The sequence below is a fragment of the Mobula birostris genome, chromosome 5 (genome assembly GCF_030028105.1).
Source record: "Mobula birostris isolate sMobBir1 chromosome 5, sMobBir1.hap1, whole genome shotgun sequence".
Classification (NCBI taxonomy): Eukaryota; Metazoa; Chordata; class Chondrichthyes; order Myliobatiformes; family Myliobatidae; genus Mobula; species Mobula birostris.
This window is the reverse complement of record NC_092374.1, coordinates 131,012,151-131,034,911: the sequence shown is the minus strand read 5'-3', so window position 1 is coordinate 131,034,911 and position 22,761 is coordinate 131,012,151. Positions and strand designations below refer to the sequence as shown.

General features: G+C 41.5%; 1 protein-coding gene across 1 annotated transcript in view; it reads left to right on the top strand.

The window, feature by feature from the left end:
* The window catches only part of LOC140198399 (high affinity cGMP-specific 3',5'-cyclic phosphodiesterase 9A), a 99,589-nt gene that overhangs the window by 14,226 nt on the left and 62,602 nt on the right, over positions 1-22,761 (top strand). Inside the window, exons 4-7 of the mRNA XM_072259492.1 lie at positions 13,334-13,495; positions 16,655-16,706; positions 18,520-18,622; positions 19,910-20,052. Of these exons, the coding sequence (XP_072115593.1) occupies positions 13,334-13,495; positions 16,655-16,706; positions 18,520-18,622; positions 19,910-20,052 (460 nt within the window). The remainder of the gene's footprint in view (positions 1-13,333; positions 13,496-16,654; positions 16,707-18,519; positions 18,623-19,909; positions 20,053-22,761) is intronic.

Genomic DNA, 22,761 nt, shown 5'->3' with positions numbered 1-22,761 from the left:
CTGCAAAATTCAGTATTATTGTTGGAGAAACTGTAAAAAAGAAGATAAAACCACACATTGTTTTGAAAAATTTAAGGAGGGAGAGAGCATGCATTGAGAGAGGAAGGAAAAATGCTACTTATAGGTCAAGTACATGAAAACAACAAACACACTGCCTAGAACATCTTAATTGAATCCTATGGGTTTCAGAGGGAATATCCCTGGTTTTTGTGTTGGTTCAAAGCACATTTATTATCAAAATATGTTTACCATAGGGTGGAGGGCGAAGATATGTCCCTTCCAAAGGAGGTGTAACGTGCTTCTTTCCGTCTGCTAGCCAGGAGGTCACCCTTGGTCAAAGGGTAGTACCTACTTAGCTCCCCCTTTACCATCCGGATCAGGGTCACGTGAAGCCATGGGAGCAGGTGGTGGATGGTCGTATGAGCAGCTGCTGTACATCACAGGTCCTGGTTATGTGACCACTGAGACCAGGCAGACAATCTCTGAAGAGTATTGAATATGGCGGGGGTCACCTGTCTTATAAAGATACTGTCCAGAAGAAGACAATGGCAAACCACTTCTGTAGAAAAACCTGCCAAGAACAATTATGGTCATGACAGATGGAAGACCATGATCTTATGACATGGCACATAATGATGATAATACATGCCATGTACAACCTTGAGATTCATCTTCTTGCAGGTAGCCACAAAACAAAGAAACACAACAGAACCCACTTTAAAAAAAACATGACAAGCATAGAAGCATAGAAATCTACAGCACATTTCAGGCCCTTCGGCCCACAATGTTATGCCGACCATGCAACTCACTCTAGAAACTGCCTAGAATTTCCCTACTGGGAATTCCCAAATAGCCCTCTATTTTTCTAAGCTCATGACTGTCAAACACTCAGCGTGCAAAAAAAAAAGAACAAACCAAGGAAACAATTAAAAAAGAAATTAACATATAACACAGAGAACATGAACAGCAGAGTCCTTGAAAGTGAGTCCACAGTCACAGAGACAATTCATTGCCACAACTGGTCGAGGAGTCCGATGGCTGCAGGCTACAGCCACAGAGCTAGCTGTACGCCGAGGCAAGTAAAGCCTCTCCAAGTAGTGAGCTGAACATCACTTCATCCTTTGTCCTCGGCCTTGACACCTTGTTCTTTGTAATCTGGGTAGTTGATTAAATCAGCCGTATGTTGGTTCATTTTCCGCTCTTGGTCCAGGCCCTGCCACTTCAATCCAACCCAAAGTTTCAATCCAACCCCAAGCCCACTCCAGCAATGGCCACCACAGCCACACCTGCATTCTTGAGAATCCATTCGCTGAATCCTTCAGGATACCGCAAAAATAAAAAAAACAAAATTGTTATCAGGTTGTTTAAATAGTCAGTCTGGTCTCTGGCATTTATGAACATTTCATTCAGAAAGTCAGGAGGCAAAGGATGTTGGGAAACTTGGCTCCATGGATTCAGAATAGGCTTGCCCACAGAAGGCAGAGGGTGGTTGTAGATGGAATGTATTCTGCCTGCAGGTTGCTGACCTGTGGTGTTCCACAGTGTTCTGTTTTGGGACTCCTGCTCTTTGCGATTTTTAACAAACGACTTGGATGAGGAAGTGGAAGAGTGGGTTAGTAAGTCTGCAGATGGCACAAAGGTTGGTGGTGTCATGGATAGTGTAGAAGGCTATCGTAGGTTACTACTGGACACTGATAGGATGCAGAGCTGGGCTGAGAAATGGCTGATGAAGTTCAATCCAGAAAAGTGTGAAGTGATCCACTTTTGAAGGTCAAACTTGAAGGGAGAGTACAAGGTTAATTGCAGAATTCTTAGCAGCGTCCAGGAACAGATAGATCTTGGGGTCCACGTTCACAGATCACTCAAAGTTGCCACACATGTTGATAAGGTGGTTAAGAATGCAAATGGTGTGTTGGCTTTCATTTGTTGGGGTTTGAATTCAAGAGCTGCAAGGTACAATTGTAGCTCTACAAAGCCCTGGTTAGGCCACCATTGGAATATTCTGTTCAGTTCATTATAGGAAGGACATGGAAGCTTGAGAGAGGGTACAGTGGAGATTTACCAGGATGCTGTCTGGATTAAAGAGCATGTCTGGTGAGAAAAGTTTGAGCAGACTACGCACTGGAGGATGAGAGGTGACTTGGTAGATGTGTATAAGATGATAAGAGGCATAGAGAAAGTGAACAGTCAGCAACTTCTTTCCAGAGTGGCAATGACTAATATGAGAGGGCATAATTTCAACATGATTGGAGATGTCAGAGGTGGGTTTATTACACAGAGAGTGGAGAGTGAATGGAATGCTCTGCAAGGTGGTGGGAGAGGCAGGTGCATTAGACATTTAAGAGACTCTTTGATAGGCACATGAAAGAAAACTGGAAGGCTCTGTGGTAGGAAAGGGCTAGGCTGATCTTAGAGAAGGTTAAAAAGTCAACTTAACGTTGTGGGTTCAAGTGTCTGCTCTGTGGGTACCGCTGCATGTTCAATTTCAACAGAATAAAACAAAACTGAGCAAATGTCAGGATAGATCACCAAAGGCCAGGTTAAAGAGATGATCCTAAGTACAAACTAAGGAGAGGAGAAAGAGAGATAGAGGAGTTGTTTGAGAGAATTCTGGTGTCTTAAGAAGGTCACCAATGTTAGAGTAATTAAATCAGGGTAAGACCTGGAATTGAGAGTGGAATCAAGGTGCAGCAATATAAATGCTATCAGTCAGCATAATGACCTGGTGTGTTTGGTGAAATAAGGTTGAGAAAATAGGAGAAAGGATTTCTGAATAAGAATGGTTCATAAAAGCTGAGATAGGTGATGCAAGAGAAACTAGATTGGAACAGGAACTGGGGCCAGGGGATATTAGAAGTTTGGTCTGGTGGACTAAAGGAAGAAACTGATATGGTAGACAGTGTTTCAATTCCAGTTTGAAAGAAGTCCTTGAAGTGAATCTTATTTGAGCTGAGAAAATAACTTACAACAGAACAAAGAAACTGGAAGAATCTTTGTAGTCCTGGAACAGTGTTAGTGGATTTTCATGTTTTCCAAAAATAGTGACAGTTCTTCCAAATGAATTTACTTTGGAAAGCAGTAGGTGCTAGTCAGTCTTATTTTCTTTACTTTAACAAAATAGAGGTTCAATAATAACCAAAACACCCACTGGGTTAATTAAAACCAATCTAGAAATCTGAAAAAGAATTGTCGAAGTGCATGCTGATAGTTGGCCTCTTTTCCAACTGTTATTTTCTCGTACTCTCAGGCTCAAGTACAAAGACACTGGTTGTCTTATCTTTGAAAACAAGAGGACAAATTTCCTCCAAGCTGCTTGTTTCCAGCTGCTAGAACATGAATGGATGTTTGATAAAAACGCTGCTCGCACATTGAATCAAGCAGACCCCCTATAGTTACAGTCTCTGTGGAAATGTTCCCCTCTTTATCCCAAGGTCAGAATGTATTATTCTATGTTTATACTTTCACTGTATAAGATTAAAACCACCATTCTTAAGTTCCTTTGATGGGAAATATCATCTGCCCAAACCTCAGACGGCTTCACAAAAGCATCTGCTGCTGGCAATTAGAACTGAAATTGCTGGTTTTAACAATCATGGAGATAGATTTCTTTTCCCACTAAGCAGGAAAATTACAGCACACTTCTGTTCAGTTCTCAGAATTGGTGACAGCAATTTTCATTCTTTAGTAGTATAAAATTGAGTGGGTTGGAATCACTTATAAAAGTTTTTTTTTGAGAAAATTTCATTTATAAATGCGTCTTTTAATTAAGCACTGCTTTTGTTCAAACCAGGATGCTTTCCATTATGAGATCTTTATTTAAAATAAATTTGGGCTGAATTTCAATTTCATGAAATAGTTAATATTTCATCAAATTCATGCTAGCTTTGTTAAAATATTACAGATGGGGATTTGACATGAACAGATTGACCAGCATATTAGAAATAATGCACAAGATTCTGGTTCCCTGAGTTTTTCACAGTGACGTAAATATCTCTTCTTTCAAATATCCTTTTATCCAGACTTTTCCACTGCTCTATACCAAATTGTAAAACTGACATTGAATGGCATTTTTAATTCTGAAGATTCTGCTACATCGCGAAGGCAGGCAGCACAGTAGCATAGCGGCTAGTGTAACACTATTACAGTGCCACACCACCTGGGTTCAATTCCCGCCACTGCCTGTCGGGCGTCTATACATTCTCCCTGTAACTCCATGGGTTTCCTTTGAGTGCTCCACTTCCCTCTCACATTCAAAAGACATATGGATTAGGAGGTTAATTGGTCACATAGGTGTAATTGGGAGAGGAGGCAAGTGGGTGCTGTGTTGCATCTCCAAATATAAAATACTTTTCACTAGGTCCCACATGGTTGGCTAGACGGAAAACTTAGATTGCAAAGGAACCAGCTAACTGGTTCTTAATTGGCTTGATGGCAGGATGCAGAAGGTGAAGGTTGTTTTCGACTGGAAGCCTGTGTCTAGTGGTGTATTATAGGGATCTTCGTTGTTCATTATTTATGGAAATGACTTGGATGAGAATGTACAAGGCATTGTTAATAAGTTTGCAGGTGATACTAAAATAGGTGGCTTTGTAGACTAGACCAAAATTAGGTTTATCATCACTGCCTTATACGATGTGAAATTTATTGGCAGCAGTACAGTGCAAAGGCATTTCTATAAATTACAAAATAACTAAGTTGTGGCTGTAGGCAAAATGGAGTGGGCTCAGATCCTTGCTCAGGCAGGAGTTAAGTCCAGCCCTGACCAAACTCTCAAAGCTTGTCATTAAGGTAAATGTGAGTGACACAGGCAACAGCAGGACTTCGCTTCTAAATGAGCTCAATGCTCACTTTGATTGTCAAGACATGGAGGAACATTCATGAACTCCCACCGACCCTGATGATTTCAGTTTCTGAAGCTGACGTGAGAGCATCCTTCTGGAGGGTGAAACCATGGAAAGCGTCCAACTCAGATGGGGAACTTTATTTACTTAGCTAGAGTTACAGCATGGAATAGGTCCTTCGGGCTCTTCGAATCATGCTGCCCAGCAAACCCCGACAACCCCGACTTAACCCTAACCCAATCACGGGACTATTTACAATGAACAATTAACCTGCCTGATACACCTCTGGACTATGGGAGGAAACCGGTGGACCCACAGAAAACCCACGCATTCCATGGGGAGGATGTACAGAGACTCCTTACAGAGGATGCCAGGATTGAATTCTGAACTGCGACTCCCCGAGCCGTAATAGTGTCGCACTAACCACTACGCTACCGTGGCACCCCCGCTGAATACTAAAAACCTGTGCCAATCAACTGGCTGCAGTGTTCAGTGATATCTTTAAACTCTTGCTTCGGCAGTCTGAGGTACCCACTTGCTTCAAGCAGGCTTCAATTATACTGGTGTCTCAATGACTATCATCTAGTAGCACTTACATTCACTTAGGGTCGTATCTACAGAAAATAGCGCCTATGGCAAGCACTGAAATTGCACCCCTGTCCAAACATCTGATACCCATCTTTTAGATAACTTTACCATAATATCAGCTCAAAAATACAAGTCAAGCTCATTAATCTTTTAATTAACAAATTATGGCACGACACGAAAATTATAACTGCACCTTCCTTGCTTTCACTGATGCAAATTGGTCTATGATGTGATCAAAGTCAGTTTTTTCAGTTTCTTTTCTTTCTACACTCAGCAGAGCAAGATCACAGAGTCTGCCTTGACCCATGGAGGCTCTCAAATATGAAAGTATTAGTATTAACTTGCTGAATGATCTCTCACAGCTGGCGATGGAAACTGCGATGGGTAGCATTATCTGAGTATCAATGCGAAGATTGGGGAAGACGCTCTCATCTCCATACTGAACAATAAATTCAAGAAGCTCTTCAGGTCTTGATATTTTCATGTTGACCCGCCTTGATAGCAACATTCTGCAATCCAAAATTTCTTCATATAGCTGCTGTCCTTCAAAATGGTCCCTCACCATGACCATTTCCCAATTTTCTCTTGAACCAAGTTTTGTTCATTGAGCGGTTATTTGTTGGTAGGAAAGGCCCCTGACTGTTCTCGAAATACTTTGAACACAGCTTTATTATTTCTGTTCTCAACGCGTCAGGCAGAATTGCTTCTCTAGTATCCTTGTCGAACTTCAGAAGTCCAATGTCATGCTGTTCAATCACTTATGGTATGACAGTTCGAGGCCCTTTGACACAATCCAGTTCACTAGGTTCAGCGTCGTCAGGTTCAATCTCGTCAGGTAAAATCTCGTCAATAAACTCAACATCACCACCACCACCATCGTCTTTCCCTCCTGTCATGTCCACATTCTCTGTGGCAGCCTCACTCTTAATGTCATACTCGGATTTATCTGACTTGACTTCCTCCTCGGCTTGTGATGCATTTGTACTTGATCCACCTTCGGGTCCTAACAAACTTATAGCAGGTGCAGGCGACTCCATGGAACATGTCAAACTACTTGTTTCGGGCTTTTCAAAGAAGGGCATGAAGAACTTGCTTGACTTCTTGGCTTCCTCCGCCTCCAATTTTGGTCTCTTCTGTCCTTCAGCTCCACTCTCCTTCTTCTTCGTGAGGAAACGTTTCATGGTCCTCTTACACAATGCTCTGAAATAAGGCCATCCTAGTGCTTCTCACCCATGATAATCAAAGACAGATCATACATCTGAAGAAAATGCTTTTTTCACTATCCAAGGATGGCTTGTCTGACTTTAATAGAAACTGCTCAGTGGAGCTCCCCCCTTCAAGCGGCGCCCAGGGCACGTGCCATACCTGCCATACCTTAGATACGCCACTGCATTCAATCTGATCAAATGTCTTGCGAGGTTGGTGATGAAACGGATAAGAAGTGAATTGGATCTGCTCCAATTTGCCTACTGTCACAACAGGCCCACAGCAGATGTCATTTCATTGGCTCTTTACTCAGCCTGGAGCATCTGAAGAGCAAAGATGCATATATCAGGATGCTCTTTATTGATCTCAGCTTGGCTTTACAAAACTATCATCCCCTCAAAACTAATCAATAAGCTTCAACTACCTGGCTTCAATACCACCTTGTGCAATTGGATCCTGGGTTTCCTCACTTGGAAACCACAGTCAATTCAGATTGGCAACAATATCTCCTCCATAATCTCCAGCACAGGTGCGCCACAAAGCTGTGTGCTTAGACTCCTGCTTTACTCACTTTATACTCATGACTGTAGGAAAGTCCATTTCAAAATAAGAGGGTCACAAAATACTTAGTGCACTGGTTTCAGCCTCATAATTGTGTTCCACAGTAGCACAGTACCTCCCAATATATTCTCCTCTCCATTAAGTTTCATCAGACAAATTCCATTACTACTTTAGATTGATAGAGCTCTCAAAGAAACTCCCCTCTTACCCAGTCCCACTTCATGAGGTCATGAGTAAGAAATGGAGAACGTAGCAAAAATGGAATTATCTGGAAGCACTGCACTGCCTTTACAAGAGGCAGGAAAGTTGTCCGAGCTGAACAACTCTCCCAGCCGACTCTCTCATTCAATATAAGCATCTTATATGACTGTATTCAAATTCGTATTCCTACCTACTAAATGTAAGAATTCATCCTAGTATCTATAGTCAACAACAATGCCATCACCATAAATGTACTGTACGTGGGGTATTGGTCCAATCAAATAAATATGGTCAGTTTTCTGTGGAAAGTAACTCACTTCAAGACTCCCCAGAGTGGTTCCATCACCTACAAGCCATAAATTCAGAATGGAACAGTCTATAATTATATTTCTGCTCCAATAACACTTAAGTAAGCCACTTCAAAGTTCGAAGTAAATTTATTATCAACGTACATATATGCCACCATATGCAACCCTGAGATTCATTTTCTTGTGGGCATACTCAATAAATCTATAAAATAATATCTATAACAGAATCAATGAAGGACCACCCAACTTGGGCGTTCAACTAGAGTAAGAAGGCACAAGCTGTGCGAATACAAAAAGAAAGAAATAATAACAATAAATAAATAAGCAATAAATATCAAGACCATGAGATGAAGAGTCCTTGAAAGTGAGTCCATTGGTTGTGGGAACATATCAAAGATGGGGCAAGTGTGAAATTATCCCCTTTGATTCAAGAGCCTGATGGCTGAGGGGTAATATCTTCCTGAATCTGGTGGTGTGAGTTCTGAAGCTCCTGTAGTTTTCTAATGACAGCAGGGAGAAAAGAACACGTCCTGGATGGTGGGGGTCGCTGATGAAGGATGCTGCTTTGCTGCAATGGTGTTTCAGATAGATGTGCCCAGTGGTTGGGGGGGGGGCTTTACCTGTGGTGGTAAAACCATATCTACTATGTTTTGTAGGATTTTCTGTTGAAGAGAAGTGGTGTTTCTATACCAGGCTGTGATGCAGCCAAAGCACGTACACAAAACTCTGGAGGAACTCAGCAGGCAGAATGTGCTTTGTATGTGTTGCTTTGGATTTCTAGCATCTGCAGACTTGTTCATGTCTGTGATGCAGCCAGTCAATATACTCAACACTACACATCTGTAGAAGTTTGCAAAAGTATTAGATGTCATGCCGAATCTTCACAAACTCCAAAGGAAGTGGAGGCACTGCCGTGTTTTCTTCATAATTACACTTACCTGCTGGGCCCAGGACAGGTCCTCCAAAATAACACTGAGGAATTTAAAGTGCTGAGCCTCTCTACTTCTGATCCTCCAATGACAGCTGGCCCATGGACCTTTGATTTTATTCTCCTGAAGTCAATAATTAGCTCCTTGTTCTTGCTTGGCTTGTCATTCATTCACTTTACTTCTGATGCATTGTGGCTGCAGCTTCTAAACCCACAACAGGCATCACTTTGAAAGACAAAGGCCAGATGCTGGGTGGGAACACCATCAACTGGACATTCTTTCCCAGCTGCACACCTTTTTGTCTTGGGCATGTGTCCCTGATTCTTCATTATCACTGGAAAAGTTCATAGAATCCCCTATCTAAGTGCAGCAATCCCTTCATCGTAACAGCTGCAATGATTCAAAATGGCAGCTCAGCACCCCATGTCAATGGGAAACCAGAATTGGACCTTACTGTCAATGTTTACATCCTGTGAATAAATTGTAAAATCCATAGTAGACTGGAAATATTAGCCATTGGAAGAATTTAGTTATATACCGGGCAACATCCATTACACATTTGGTGTCTCTTTAATCTTATGTAATCTTAAAATGAGCTGGAATCGGAGTTGGTCTGATAGTTTGGCCAAGGAACAATGATATAAATAGTCTTTTTTGTATATTGTTTTCCTTTGTTAGTGACAATTAAGTGACTGTTATTTGGGAAACAGAGAACATTTGATTTGAGCAGTAATTTATTCATCTACAGGACAGTGTGGAGAGCACGTAGATTCAACACAAACACTTCCTGGTCATTACGGGGAGCAATAGTTATTGTGTTAGGAGTTGGAACAAAAGTCAAAGTCGCGTTTATTTACATGCAGGTGTACACAGGTCCAGTGAAAATCTTCATCACAGCAGCATCATGTACATTTGTAATTGTAACAGAAGTATAATTACAATAAACCAAATATAAATGAAATAGTCTTTGAATGTCAGCACTAATCATAAATATGAAATTTGAGTGCTGATTTTTTGAGGTCTGTACAAAATTTTCATTGCATTGAAAGTGGAGAGTAGTGTATAGCTGGTAGGCAACACATGTGCAGGGGTTTAATACTGGTCTTCAATTTCTTTTCCAAAATTATTTAATACATATGCCTGAACTTAATATGCCTGGACTCTTTAATGTTTTTGTGATTTTGTGTTTTGTATTCTGTATTTTTTGCTTGTTTTTTTTGCCATTTGTATGAATTGTGTTTTTTTTGCACATTGAGGGTTTGATGGTTTTCTTTAAATGGGTTCCATGGTGCTTCTTTGTTCTGTGACTGTCTGTGGGAAGACAAATCTCTGGGTTGTATACAGCATTCATACTTTGATAATAAGTGTACTTTGAATCTTTGATTACATTAAACATACAGTACTGTGCAGAAGTCTTTTGCACATATTTATAGCTAGGGTGCCTAAGACTTTTACACAGTCACAAGAAACAAATTTTATGACATATGTGAGTGATAAACCTGATTTTGATCTGGGTCTCTTTTGTGGATTGAGAGAGTGAAGGGGGCAGGGTGAGGGGAATCATGGTTGGGGAAAGGGGAAGGGAGTGGGGAGGGAGTGGGAAGTACCAGAGAGACAGAGTATCAATAATCCAATTGTTTAGAATCAAATGCCCTTGCCTGGTGTCTCAGGACTGTGTGTGTCTGCACCTGTATCATCCCACATCCCTGGCATTCCTTCTCCGCTACTTGTTCCACACTCCTCCCACGGCATTCCACCCTCGCCATTCCCAACATCCTTTGCTCCCACCGGATTTACAAACACGCTCCCCACTCCACGTTAACAAATACAGTAGTGTGCAAAAGTGTTGGGCACCCTAGACTTTTGCACAGAGCTGCAAGTGGATAGTTTATTTCATTTTTGCTTATTATCTGCTGTCCATGTATATTCAGCCCTCTGAAGAAGATGTTTTTGTATTGGAGGCACTGGCCTATACAATCAGCCCCACTGAGATGATCATTTTGCTTGATTTCCTTAGTAGGTCAGCAGCCACTAATTAAAATATTCACATTAGCAGTGAGATTTGCATGCCAGGATTCAGAGTACGGTTAATGACAAGGCAAGAATCAGATCCAATAGCAGAAGTGGATATCTTTTGTATCAGAGTTTCTGATTGACACAGAAATTGCCATGAATGAAACCTTGCTGAACCATTTGGAAGGGGCTATTATGATTTCCAAGTAGCCACTTATTGCTTATTACAGCAAAGCAGATGAACCTGACTTGTTCCTGATTCTGAGACATGGAATATGTAGTTAACGCTGAATGATAATGAGGAAAATGTTCTAAAAGCACCATTCCTGATTGAGGTCAGGGAAATTTAACTGTGAATATTGTATTAACTCTTTAGTGAGTCCATTGAACAATAAGATCCTTCTGTAAGATGTCTGTGATGATAGTGATAGAAATTTAATGTCTGCTTTTTCTCGAGTTGAACGTTCTGTGAGTAAGGGCAGTATCATTCCCGGTTTTCTGATGGAAGGAAGATTATTGATGAATCAGTGCAACATGTTTGGGCCAAGAACCAAGTCAAAGTCAAAATAAATTTATTATCAAAGTACATAAACCATGTGTCACCATGTAGTACCTTGAGACTCATTTTCTTGCAGGCATTTATAGGAAGATAAAGAAATACAATGGTGTTATTAAAAAAAAACTATGCAGAAGACTGACAAACAACCAATGTGCAGAAGAAGCCAAACTGTGCGAACAAAATTAGTGAGAGCATGAGTTGAGAGTCCTCCTTCTGGAAGTTAGAGAAGTTGATGTTCATGCCATCAGATTTGTGGCTATCCAAATGGAATTGCTGCTCATTCCCAAATGAAATGAGGTGTTGCTGCTCCAACTCGAGTGTGGCTTCATCGTGGCAGCAGAGGGGGCGTGGACCGACATGCTGGAACGGGAATGGGAAGTGGAATTAAAATGGCCACTGGGAAATTCCACCTTTTAGAGCAACTAAGGATAGATTTTTAGCATGTGAGCTTTCTTTCATTTGAATAATGGAGGGAAGAATAATAGCGGAAACACCAGAGCTCTTTATCCTTCTTGCACTTTGGTACAGGATCTTTCTCTTCCCCTGAACAGCCAGATCTGACTTTGGCTTAATAATTCAATGTAAGGGCCCCTGATACATAGCCTTCCCATGTTGGTCTATTGAAATATAAACTAACAAAATATGCAATATGACCATAAGACATAGGGGCAGAATCAGACCACTTGGCCCATCAAGTCTGGTCTGCCACTCAGTCATGGCTGATCTATTATCTCCCTCAAAACTATTTTCTTGCCTTCTCCCTGTAACCTTTGATCTCCTGATTAATCAAGAAACCATCAATATCTGATTTAAGTATACCCAACCACTTGGCCTCCACAGCTGGTTGTGGAAATAAACTCACCACCCTCTGGCTAAAGGGATTCCTCCTAATGTCTGTTCTAAAGAATAGTCCTTATATCCTGAGGCTGTGCCTCCTGGCCCAAAACGTCTCACAATACTCCAAGTGCAGTCTGACTAATACTTTAGGATTACATCCTTGCTTTTATAAGCTGCAGAGAACTGTAAACTCAATCAGCCCCATCATGGGCAGTAGCCTCCCCAGTGTCAAGGACATCTTCAAGGAGCGATGCCTTAATAAGGTGGCATCCATCATTAAGGACTCCCATCACCAGGACAAGCCCTCTTGTCATTGCTACCATCAAGGAGGAGATACAGAAGCCTGAAGTCACACACTCAGCAATTCAGGAACAGCTTCCTCCCCTCTACCATCAGATTTCTGAATGGACATTGAACCTATGCACATTACCTCACAACTATTTTTTCCTCTTTTTGCACTACTTTTTTAACTTAACTTTTTAAATATACCTATATACTTCTTACTGTAATTAACAGTTTTTATTCTTATATGTTGCAAAGTACTATCGCTGCATAACAACAAACCTCATGACATTTGCTGGTGATATTGAACCTAATTCTGATTCTGAAATTCTAATCTTCTTGAATATAGAAACACTGTGGGTGATGTAGCTGCCTCACAGTTTCAGTAACCCCCATTTGATCCTGACCTCTGGCATTTGTCCACATGGAGTTTGCATATTTTCTCCCCCTGTAACAGCTTGGCTTTCCTCTCACATCTCAAATACAGCGGTGGTTGTTTGTAGCTAATTTGCTGCAATTAATTAGCCCTAATATAGGTGCGTGGTGGGAACAAAGACCCAGAGATAGATCAGAAGTGTTCAAGGGCTTTGTTCATTATAGTAGGAGGGAAGCCAAGGTTTGTTTTTCAAAGTTCGAAGTATACTCATTATTAAAGTACGTATACTTTATACAACTTTGGGACTCACCTTACATTTAGCCACAAAATAAAACCCATTAAAACAAAAGAAGGCTGTTGATCATCCAATGTGCAGAGAAAAAAAATACAAATCACGCAAACAATAAAAGTAAGCAAATAGCACTCAGAACTGAAGTTCATGAAGGTAAGTTCACAGAAGCCCATCAGTTGCAGACCATAGCCTGCACTGGAAAGATTAGCTCTAATCTCATCCCACTGAATCGGCCTGACCTGCTGAATATTTACAACATTTTCTATTTTTATTTTAGAATTATGACATCAGTAGTATTCTGAAATCTGCATTTGCATGACTTGTGTTTCATTTATTTCAGATATATTCCGAGCTGCTGCCGAGGCTGGTCCCCATGATATCCTGAAATTGTACAACGTAAAAGGCAGCATTATAAACATTTCACCAAAGCTAGAATCTAATACTCGACAAACCCAATACAAACTGGAAGTTGTTGCTGCTGACTTTAAGACTGATTCCTTGGGTAAGAATCATTACGCTGTAATACTGCATCACATGACAGTCTAGCTTATGCAGAGCAGGACAGTACGGTACTGTATGGGACATTCAGTAATTCATTTCAGAACAACCTGGAGAGTACAGCACTATTCAGTATGATATGATAAAGCGGTTCACGGTACTTATTCTTCTTATTATTGGCAATAGAGAACAATTCAAAGTTCAAAGTAAATTTATTATCAAAGTACAAATACATCACCATACACAACACTGAGAATTATTTCCTTGTGGTCATTCACCGTAAATCCAAGAAACTCAATAGAAATATGTGGATGCCTGTAAGCAGACAAATCTCAAGGTTTATAATTTATACATCCTTTGACAATAAATGTGCTTTGAATCTTTGAATTTTTGAATCAATAAAAGGATGCTCCCAACAGGACAAACAAACAACCAATGTGCAAAAGACAACAAACCGTGCAAATACAAACTGAGAAGCAGTAATAATAATAATCTATTATTACAGATAGGACAATCTGTAATATCCATCTGGGTATAATATTACAGAATAAACAAGCAAGAACAACTTATTTAATAGATGTAGCCATTCCAAATACACAGAACATACAGAAATCAATAAGTGAAAAACACCAGAAATATGCTGAATTAAACAAGGAAACTGAAAGACAATGGAATATGAACAAGGTACACATTGTATCAATAGTAACATCTACAACTGGTACCATCCCAAAGTCATCACACAGTAACTTTAAACCATTAGGCCTACACAGCATTATATACTTAATGTAAATCTTCAGATAGCCATAATACTGAACGCCACTAGAATAGCCAGAAAGTTCCTAGCAATTGAGAAATGAGCATGTTTGACTATCCTTGTACTTCAGGTTTTACCAGCTTGAGCTGAGAAAAAAATTAAAAATAATAATAAATAAATAAGCAATAAATTGAGAACATGAGATGAAGTATTTTGAAAGGGAGTCCATGGGTTGTGGGAATATTTCGATGATGGGCTTCAAACAGAGGATTTGTCTCCTCTGATTCAAGAGTCTGATGGTTGAGAGGTAAGAGAGCATGTCCTGGTGGTGGGGGTCCTTGATGATGGATGCTGCTTTCCTGTGACAGCATTCCATGTAGAAATGTTCAGTGGTGGGGAGGGCTTTACCCGTGGTGGACTGGGCCGTGTCCATGACCTTGTGCAGTATTTTCCATACAAGGGCATACATGTTTCCATACTAGGCCATAGCATAATTCAGCACAATATACAGTATACACTGTGGAATAATAAAACTGTATATTATCCTGTCCTGTACTTGTCCCCCTCCCACACCCCTTACAGCTTGTCACTCCCTCCCATACCCCCTACTGCCCCTCATCCCCCCCCTGCATAACGTGCCCCCATGTCCTACCCGTGTCCTGCTCCCACACTTCCCATCTCTGTACTCCTCTCAATCAGTCCCAGTCTGATGCAGTGTACAGGAACTCCACGCTGGACAAGAATATGGTCATTGGAAAAAAAAGTGAAACATTTGGTTTAATCCATGGTATCAGGACAACTCTAAATTTAATTGGACACCATGATGGAAGAATTAGTCTATTAATTAACCTATCATGTTATCTCAATCTTGGGTATATGGAAACATTGCAGCTGCACACCAGGGCAACAAACATTAGATTAGATTTATTAATTGTATGTACACTAAAACATTGAAACATACAGTGAAATGCGTAGTTCGTGTCAATGACCAACACAGTCTGAATATGTACTCGGAGCAGCCCACATAGTGTTGCCATGCCAACATTGCATGCCCACAATTTACTAGCTCTAATCCTAGTAAAGAATGTGAAATGAAACCAGGGCACCCGGAGACCATGGGGAGAACGTACAAACTCCTCATAGACAGTGGCAGGAATTGTTGGGACTGTAAAGTGTTATGCTACAATGTCACCACTTGTACCACACAGCACGTGGACATCCCGATCTACTGATCCCAGAACGGGTCCTAGCAATACCCTTCATATGGTGCCGATGCCAGGAGAATCACAGTTTTCAGTGACCAAGCATCCATGGAGAGAGAAACATTACTAGCATTCCATATTCCAGACCCTTTGCTTGAATTCCTATTAAAGAGTTTAGAGGAAAACTTTTCATCACTTTCTGCTTTTACTTCAGATTTCCAGCAGCTGTGGATCAAAAAGAATGTTAACATGCTGTTTATCTACCAAAGTAGTTGAGCTTAACTTTTCTACATTGTACCCCCTCTATCATGTCCCTGCCCATTCACTTAATCTATCCATACAGTACTGTGCAAAAGTCTTTCAGTACATAAATCTAGCTAGGTAGCCAAACAGTTCTGTATTGTACAGTAGTAATTTTATGACTTGCTCTGTACTGCTGCTGCAAAAAGCAAATTTCATGACACATGTGAGTGATGATAACCCTGATTCTGATATGGGTCTCTATTGTGGGCCAAGAGTGGGAAGGGGGCAGGGAGAGGGGAATCATGGTTGGGAAAAGAGGAAGGGAGAGGGGAGGGAGTGGGAAGCACCAGAGAGGCCCACTATAACGAGCAATAAACCAATTGTTTGGAATCAAATGACCTTGCCTGGTGTCTCAGCACTGGGTGTGTCTGCCCCCATGCCACCCATGCCCCTGGCACTCCTTCTCTGCCACCTTTCTCGCACCCCTCCTGCGTCACTCCATACTTGCCATTCCCAACATCCCTTGCTCCTGCCAGGTTTACAAACTCACTCTCCACTGACGAATACAGTACTGTGGAAAAGTCTCAGGCACCCTATGTGTCCAAGACTTCTGCCCAGTACTGTATGTTCTTCAAATCTTTCTGCATTCTTCTCACTACTCACATTGGCTCCCAGGTTTGTATCCCAGCCTTATCCTAAACATTGATATAGGTAATACATTCAGCTTGGCATATTACAAATATGTATGATTTTCTTGTCCTTTTTAATAGACATTTTGGCAAAAATGTCCAATAGAAGGCATAAAATAGATACTCATGTTGTTTCTCTAGATATTCTGCTGATCCAATGCAGGAGTTGGGTGAAGAGATTGGAAGATTCCTGCCCTGCCCTGCAAGAGATTTTGATGCTAGTATATTGGGGTATTGAAAACAGGCCCATAACGTATCTTACTTTCTGCTTACAGGTTCTGAATTGGCATCCGCATTGGGATTTGATCTCTCTGCCATGGAGAAAAGGTCTGTAGATCAAATTCTCTTTCCAATCATGATTGTTTCTTTTATCGTGCTCCATCCTTTACTTACCCTTAATTAAGGTGCCACAGATTTTTGCTGAGATAAATAGAGTCATGCAATCACTTGGATGGAAACAAGCTGTTGAAGAAAAGCAACTCTGCAGACCAGACTTCAAGTGGTGATACCTTTATTCAGCATGAAATCATAGTGAGCTTGTAGAAATCTGCAAGGCCCTGAGTTACAGTGTAATTTTGGCATATATTTGTACCGATGAACAGGCAAATACTGGCATGCAAGTGGATCTGTTACACAAGCAGATACATACGTAACAGGAGCAACTAAGTACATCCATAGCACGAGATCAGTGACTAAATCATATGAGTGCATGTTCCCCTTTTCGGCCATTTGCACTCAGTGCTGCATCCTGATTATGAAAGACTGCTTGCAAGCCCAAACTTAGAACACTGGGTTACCAAAGTTTACTGGGATACAAAGTTCAAAAAGAAAAATGCAAATTAGCTTAAACGCAAACAACAGGAATTCTGCAGTTGCTGGAAATTCAAGCAACACACATCAAAGTTGCTGGTGAACGCAGCAGGCCAGGATATAGTCCTGATGAAGGGTCTCGGCCTGAAATGTCGACTGCACCTCTTCCTACAGATGCTGCCTGGCCTGCTGCGTTCACCAGCAACTTTGATGTGTGTTGGTTGAATGCAAGTTAGATACTTAGTTCACTAACCCTTTTGCTGATCCTTCTGCCACACAAGCCCTTGGATCCACTGAGACTGTGCCTAATTCCTACGTTAACTCTTATTGTTCTTCTCCCCAAGTGTCATTAACTTCACCAGATTCTACACACCCGTACCCTACCTGTATCGGCCAGTTAAACAACTCAGCCCCGCAAAGTGGGAGGAAATCGAAGCACGTGAAGACACAGGGAGAATGTGCAAACTCCACACAGAGAGAACCCGAGGCCAGGATTAAACCCAGGTCTCTGGTCCTGTGAGGCAGCAACACCTCCAGCTGCACCACTGTGCTGCCCATGAAAATGGAAACAAAATGCTTCAGTAGTGCAAAGTTTATACAGTGAAAAATTGACATGTTAGCCTTCATCACAATGAAAACAAAACTTACAAAATAAAATCGGTGTGATGCAAACCTGGGTGGCAACTTGAGTTGTGAGAAGGATACAGAAAGATTTAATGAACATATGGATAGGTTAAGTGAATGGGGAGGAACACAGGAAAAGGAGCACAATGTAGAAAATTTGAGATCAACTATTTTGGTAGAAAAACAGTCCATTTCAAAAATAGTTACCTCTTCTTTTCATCTGCCTAGCACCTCTCCTTCTTCCTGGTTCACTCCCCTCTTCGATCAGTTCCTTCTTCTCTCGCCCTTTACCTTTCCCACCCACATGGCTTCACCTATCACATTCTAGCTTGCCCTCCTTCCCCATCCCACACACCCATCATTTTATTCAGGTATCTTCCCTCTCATTTCCAGTCCTGATAAAGGGTTTTAGCCTGAAATATTGACCATTTATTCCTCTGCACAGATGCTGTCTGACCTGCTAAGTTCCTCCAGCACATTGTTTGTGTTTCCCATTGCAAAAGGCAGCCTACAACTTGCATTTACTGTGTCTCTGTAGCTCTTATGATTATCTTACCAAAAGAAATCTGCCTGACCAACTGTGTGCCTTCTTTCATTTGCCGAGTCAGTGATCGAATTTCATTCACCTGATAGTTGATCCGAATGAAATGACACGTAAGTAGTCCATGCAACAAGTTATAAAAGCAGACAAACTCTTTGCCCTCAGGCTACAAGAGCTGGAGAAGAAGCTTCTAATTGAATCAGGGCCGATGCCATCCATCGTTTATGAGATGAGAAATCATGTGGAGTCCTTTCGGGAGAAACTTGAAGTAAGACATTTCAATTTTATTTCTAAAAGTCCTACTGTTGTGTATTTACTATTTCAATAATATTTGAGTAATCTTGTATATACATTGGTTGATTAAGCATTCTTGTTCGTTTAAATAATTTGTTTTGGGTTATTCATGAATTGCATATGTCATCACACTATCATGTGAAGCGTGCACCTGACTTAAAGTAAACACAAAGTTAGACTTACTTTTTGAACTCCTGTGTCATCCTTTGAATTGGGTTAATATTTTCAAGTAATATTACACATATCACTTTCTCTCTTTCACTTTCTAAACATGATATTTTAATACACATTCAGATTTATTTAGATTAGATTTATTTATTTATTAATCATACGTACGTCAAAATATACACTGAAAGGCATAATTTGCATTAATATTTATTTTAGAGATATGGTGAGTAGGCTCTTTTGGCTCTTCAACCTGCACTGCCCCAGCAACCTCCGACCACCCGATTAACTCTAACCTAATCACAGGACAATTAACAATTAACTTGCTAACTGGTACGTCTTTGGACTGTGGGAGAAAACCGGAGGGCCCGGAGAAAACCCACGCATTCCATGAGGAGGACGTACAGAGACTCCTTACAGAGGATGCTGGGATTGAACTCTGAACTACGACTCCTCGAGCTGTAATAATGTCGCATTACCCACTACGCTACTGTGGCACCCCGACAATTAACAACCAACACAATCTGAAGATGTGCAGGGGGGCAGCCCACAAGTGCCACCACACATTCCATTGCCATCACAGCATGCCCACAATGTGCCACAGAACAACAACATTCAGGTCAACATACAACTAGCAACAATAACAACAAACCCCTTCTCCTCCACCACCTCCACCCATCTCCCCCCCCCCCCACACACATACACCTCTGGAATTGTATTGCCCAAACACCCACACTGACAGGCCTTCAGCTTCTGGACAGGCTGCCTCTGGGATTGCCCACATTCACAGACAGGTAACCAACCCCAGTACAGGCTGCCTCTGGGATTGTATTGCTTTTTCTGTTTAAAACTCTTTTTTTTGTCAAAATCTACACAATTCCTCAATCTGGTTAGGATGATGTGTAGCCCCTTGTTCTGTTCCCAAACATCACAAATCTCTTGAGAAGATGCTTGATTCACAATCACTACAAGCACTAATGCAAAACCCAATGAAAGGTCTGAAAAGTCTGAGAGAGTCAATAGTAGGCATGTTCATCACTGTCCTGAAAATCTAGGGCATTGTCTCATCCTTGTTAAAACTGTTCAACATCCACAGAGTGTGGAACATCTCAGCTGGCTTGGACTCTTTAAAGACTTGACAGAGTGGACAAACAAACCTTCACCTTTTTATCACAAGCGCTCACTAAGGAAGAGCAAGGAAGAATGTCAGCAAGTCATGGAAAAGTACTTACAGATGAGGTATTGTGTGTTTCTGCTAAAATTTTTGGTGATGAAAGTTTTGTCTAGCTTAGACACAAGATGTTTTGAAGATGCTGGAGATTAGAAGCAACACACACAGAATGCCGGAGGAACTCAGCAGGTCAGGCAGCATCTATGGAGAGGAACAAAGAATTGACGATACAGGCTGAGACCCTTCATCAGGTCTGTAGCATCGACTGTTTATTCTTCTCTATAGATGCTGTCTGACCTGCTGAGTTCCTCCAGTATTTTGTGTGTGTTGGCTGATTTAGCTTTTCTGCATATAATTTTATTCTGCTGTTGTGGAATGATGAGTTTGACAAGTGAAGTAGAAATAGTAGTGAAGAAATTGTTAGCTATTAAACGCAATTAGCAGTTGATAAGGTAAAAGGCACCATTGGCATGTGAATTTACATGTAGTGTCTAGTTGACTCTCAGAACTCTTTGCAAGCAATGAATTAGTATATTTGTTAGTCCAGCAAACAATTATAGCTAATGCTTGTGCATTGCCAGGGCCTGTGGAAGTTGTGATAAGGCAAGGATTAAAGACAACATCCAGGCGAGGATGACTTTGGCAGTGTGTAGATAAATGCAGAGCTTTGAAGTGAAACCACCAGAGCCAACTTGCCCACTGCAGACAGATAGGTGAGAATGACAGTGACAGTGTGTGAGTGAGGCCTCCACCAGTCAGGGTCGACCATGAATGTTGCATCCTGGCTCTCCAGATACGCAAGCCTGGGAAATACGACAAGGAGAGCAAGCTCAAGCAAGAGAAAATTTGCAGATGCTGGAAATCCAAACAACACACACAGAGTGCTGGAGGAACTCAGCAGGCCAGGCAGCATCTATGGAAAAAGAGTAAACAGTCAACGTTTCGGGTTGAGACCTTTCAGTAGGAGAGCTGTTGTAGGCTCTCCCCTTCCATGCGTCTTATGAACCCATAGGAACGACAGAGGCCAATACAGTTTGGTACCAGCAGTGTTGTAGGGGTAGTCATTCAGTGCTGAACTCAACACAGGACTGCCTTAGGGATACCAGCTCCGGATTTTTCCCTCGAGATTCACTCCCAAAGCCATCCCCATGAGTGGGTATAGCTGCAAGGCAGCGGAGGTTTGAGATCAGAGTTTTCCTTCTCCTAGATGAGCTGTCAACCACGGCTGATGAGCCCCAACTGTCTCAAGTGGCTGGTTTTAAGATGTCAGTAGCCCGCTTTTGCCCCTTCTCCTGTCAGTAGACATGATTCTACCAGGCTTAGTCGCTAAGTCACATGTAAAGGCCAGGAACTAGACTTGGTTGTCAGAGGATATTTGAGGTGCACGCCATTGAAAGCATTTAGTAAGTAGTGGGAGCTTGTCCCCATTACCACCCTGGCTATAATAACCTCAGGTAGCTGTGTGTTATCGACCTAGAAGGACGTACAGTACTGCACAAAAGTCTTAGGCACATGTATATAGCTAGGATACCTAAGACCTTTGCACAGTACTGTATTTATCAACATGGAGCGGAGAGTGAGTTTGTAAAGTTGGTGGGAGCAAAGGATGTTGGGAATGGTGAGGGTGGAATGTTGCAGAAGAGGAATGGGACAGGTGGCAGTGAAGGAGTGCCAGGGGTCGGGGATGGTGTGGGTGAAAACTCACAAAGCCCTGAGACACCAGGCAAGGTAATTTGATTCCAAATAATTGGTTTATTGATCATTACAGAATGTCTCTCTGGTGCTTCCCGCTTCCTCCCCTTTCCCTTCCCCTTTTCCCAACTATGATTTCCCTCTCCCTGCCCCCTCCCCACTCTCAGTCCATAATAGAGACCCATATCAGAATCAGGTTTATCATCACTTTACACATGACATGAAATTTGTTCTTTTGCAGCAGCAGCACTACAATGCAATACATAAAATTACTGCAGTACTGTGCAAAAGTCTTAGGCACTCTAGCTATATATATTTGCAAAGACTTTTGCACAGTACTGTAGCTTCCATTTACAGTATAGGGGATGCAGAGACAGACGAGATAGGAATAACGGAAGGATGTAAAACACCCATCAACTAAGGGACAATTGTTTTACTAACTTCAAAATATCTTACTAACTTCAAAAAGTTGTCAGGTTGAAGTTTTGATTCACTTTCAACACCTCTATTGTGAATGACAATTGATCTTGCAAGTAAGAAATTGAAACATAAACAATTTACCAAGTGGTCAATATCTGTAACCGATAGGGCAATCCTATATAAAAATAGCAATTTTCTGTCCTGGCATCGGAACAGTGTGGGTGACTGGGGCCACGCTGTTGTCCTTGTGCACAAGTAAAACACAAAGTGGTTGAGTAGTAAGAGTGCGTGTGTTCTGGGCCCAGTTAGTTTAGTTGTTTTATTTTATTGGGTTGGGACTGCTGCTTTTTACTACATATGTCAATGATTTGGACTACGGTATTAATGGATTTGTGGATAAATTTGCCCATGATACAAAGATAGGTGGAGGAGCGGGTAGTGTTGAGGAGACAGAGAGCTTGCAGAGAGACTTAAATAGTTTAGGGGAATGGGCAAAAAAGTAGCAAATGAATTACAATGTTGGAAATGGTATGGTCAATGCACCTTGGTGGAAGAAATAAACGGGCAGACTATTATTTAGATAGGGAGAGAATGAAAAATACAGAGATGCAAAGGGCCTTGAGAGCCCCTGTGCAAGACACCCTAAAGGTTAACCTCCAGGCTGA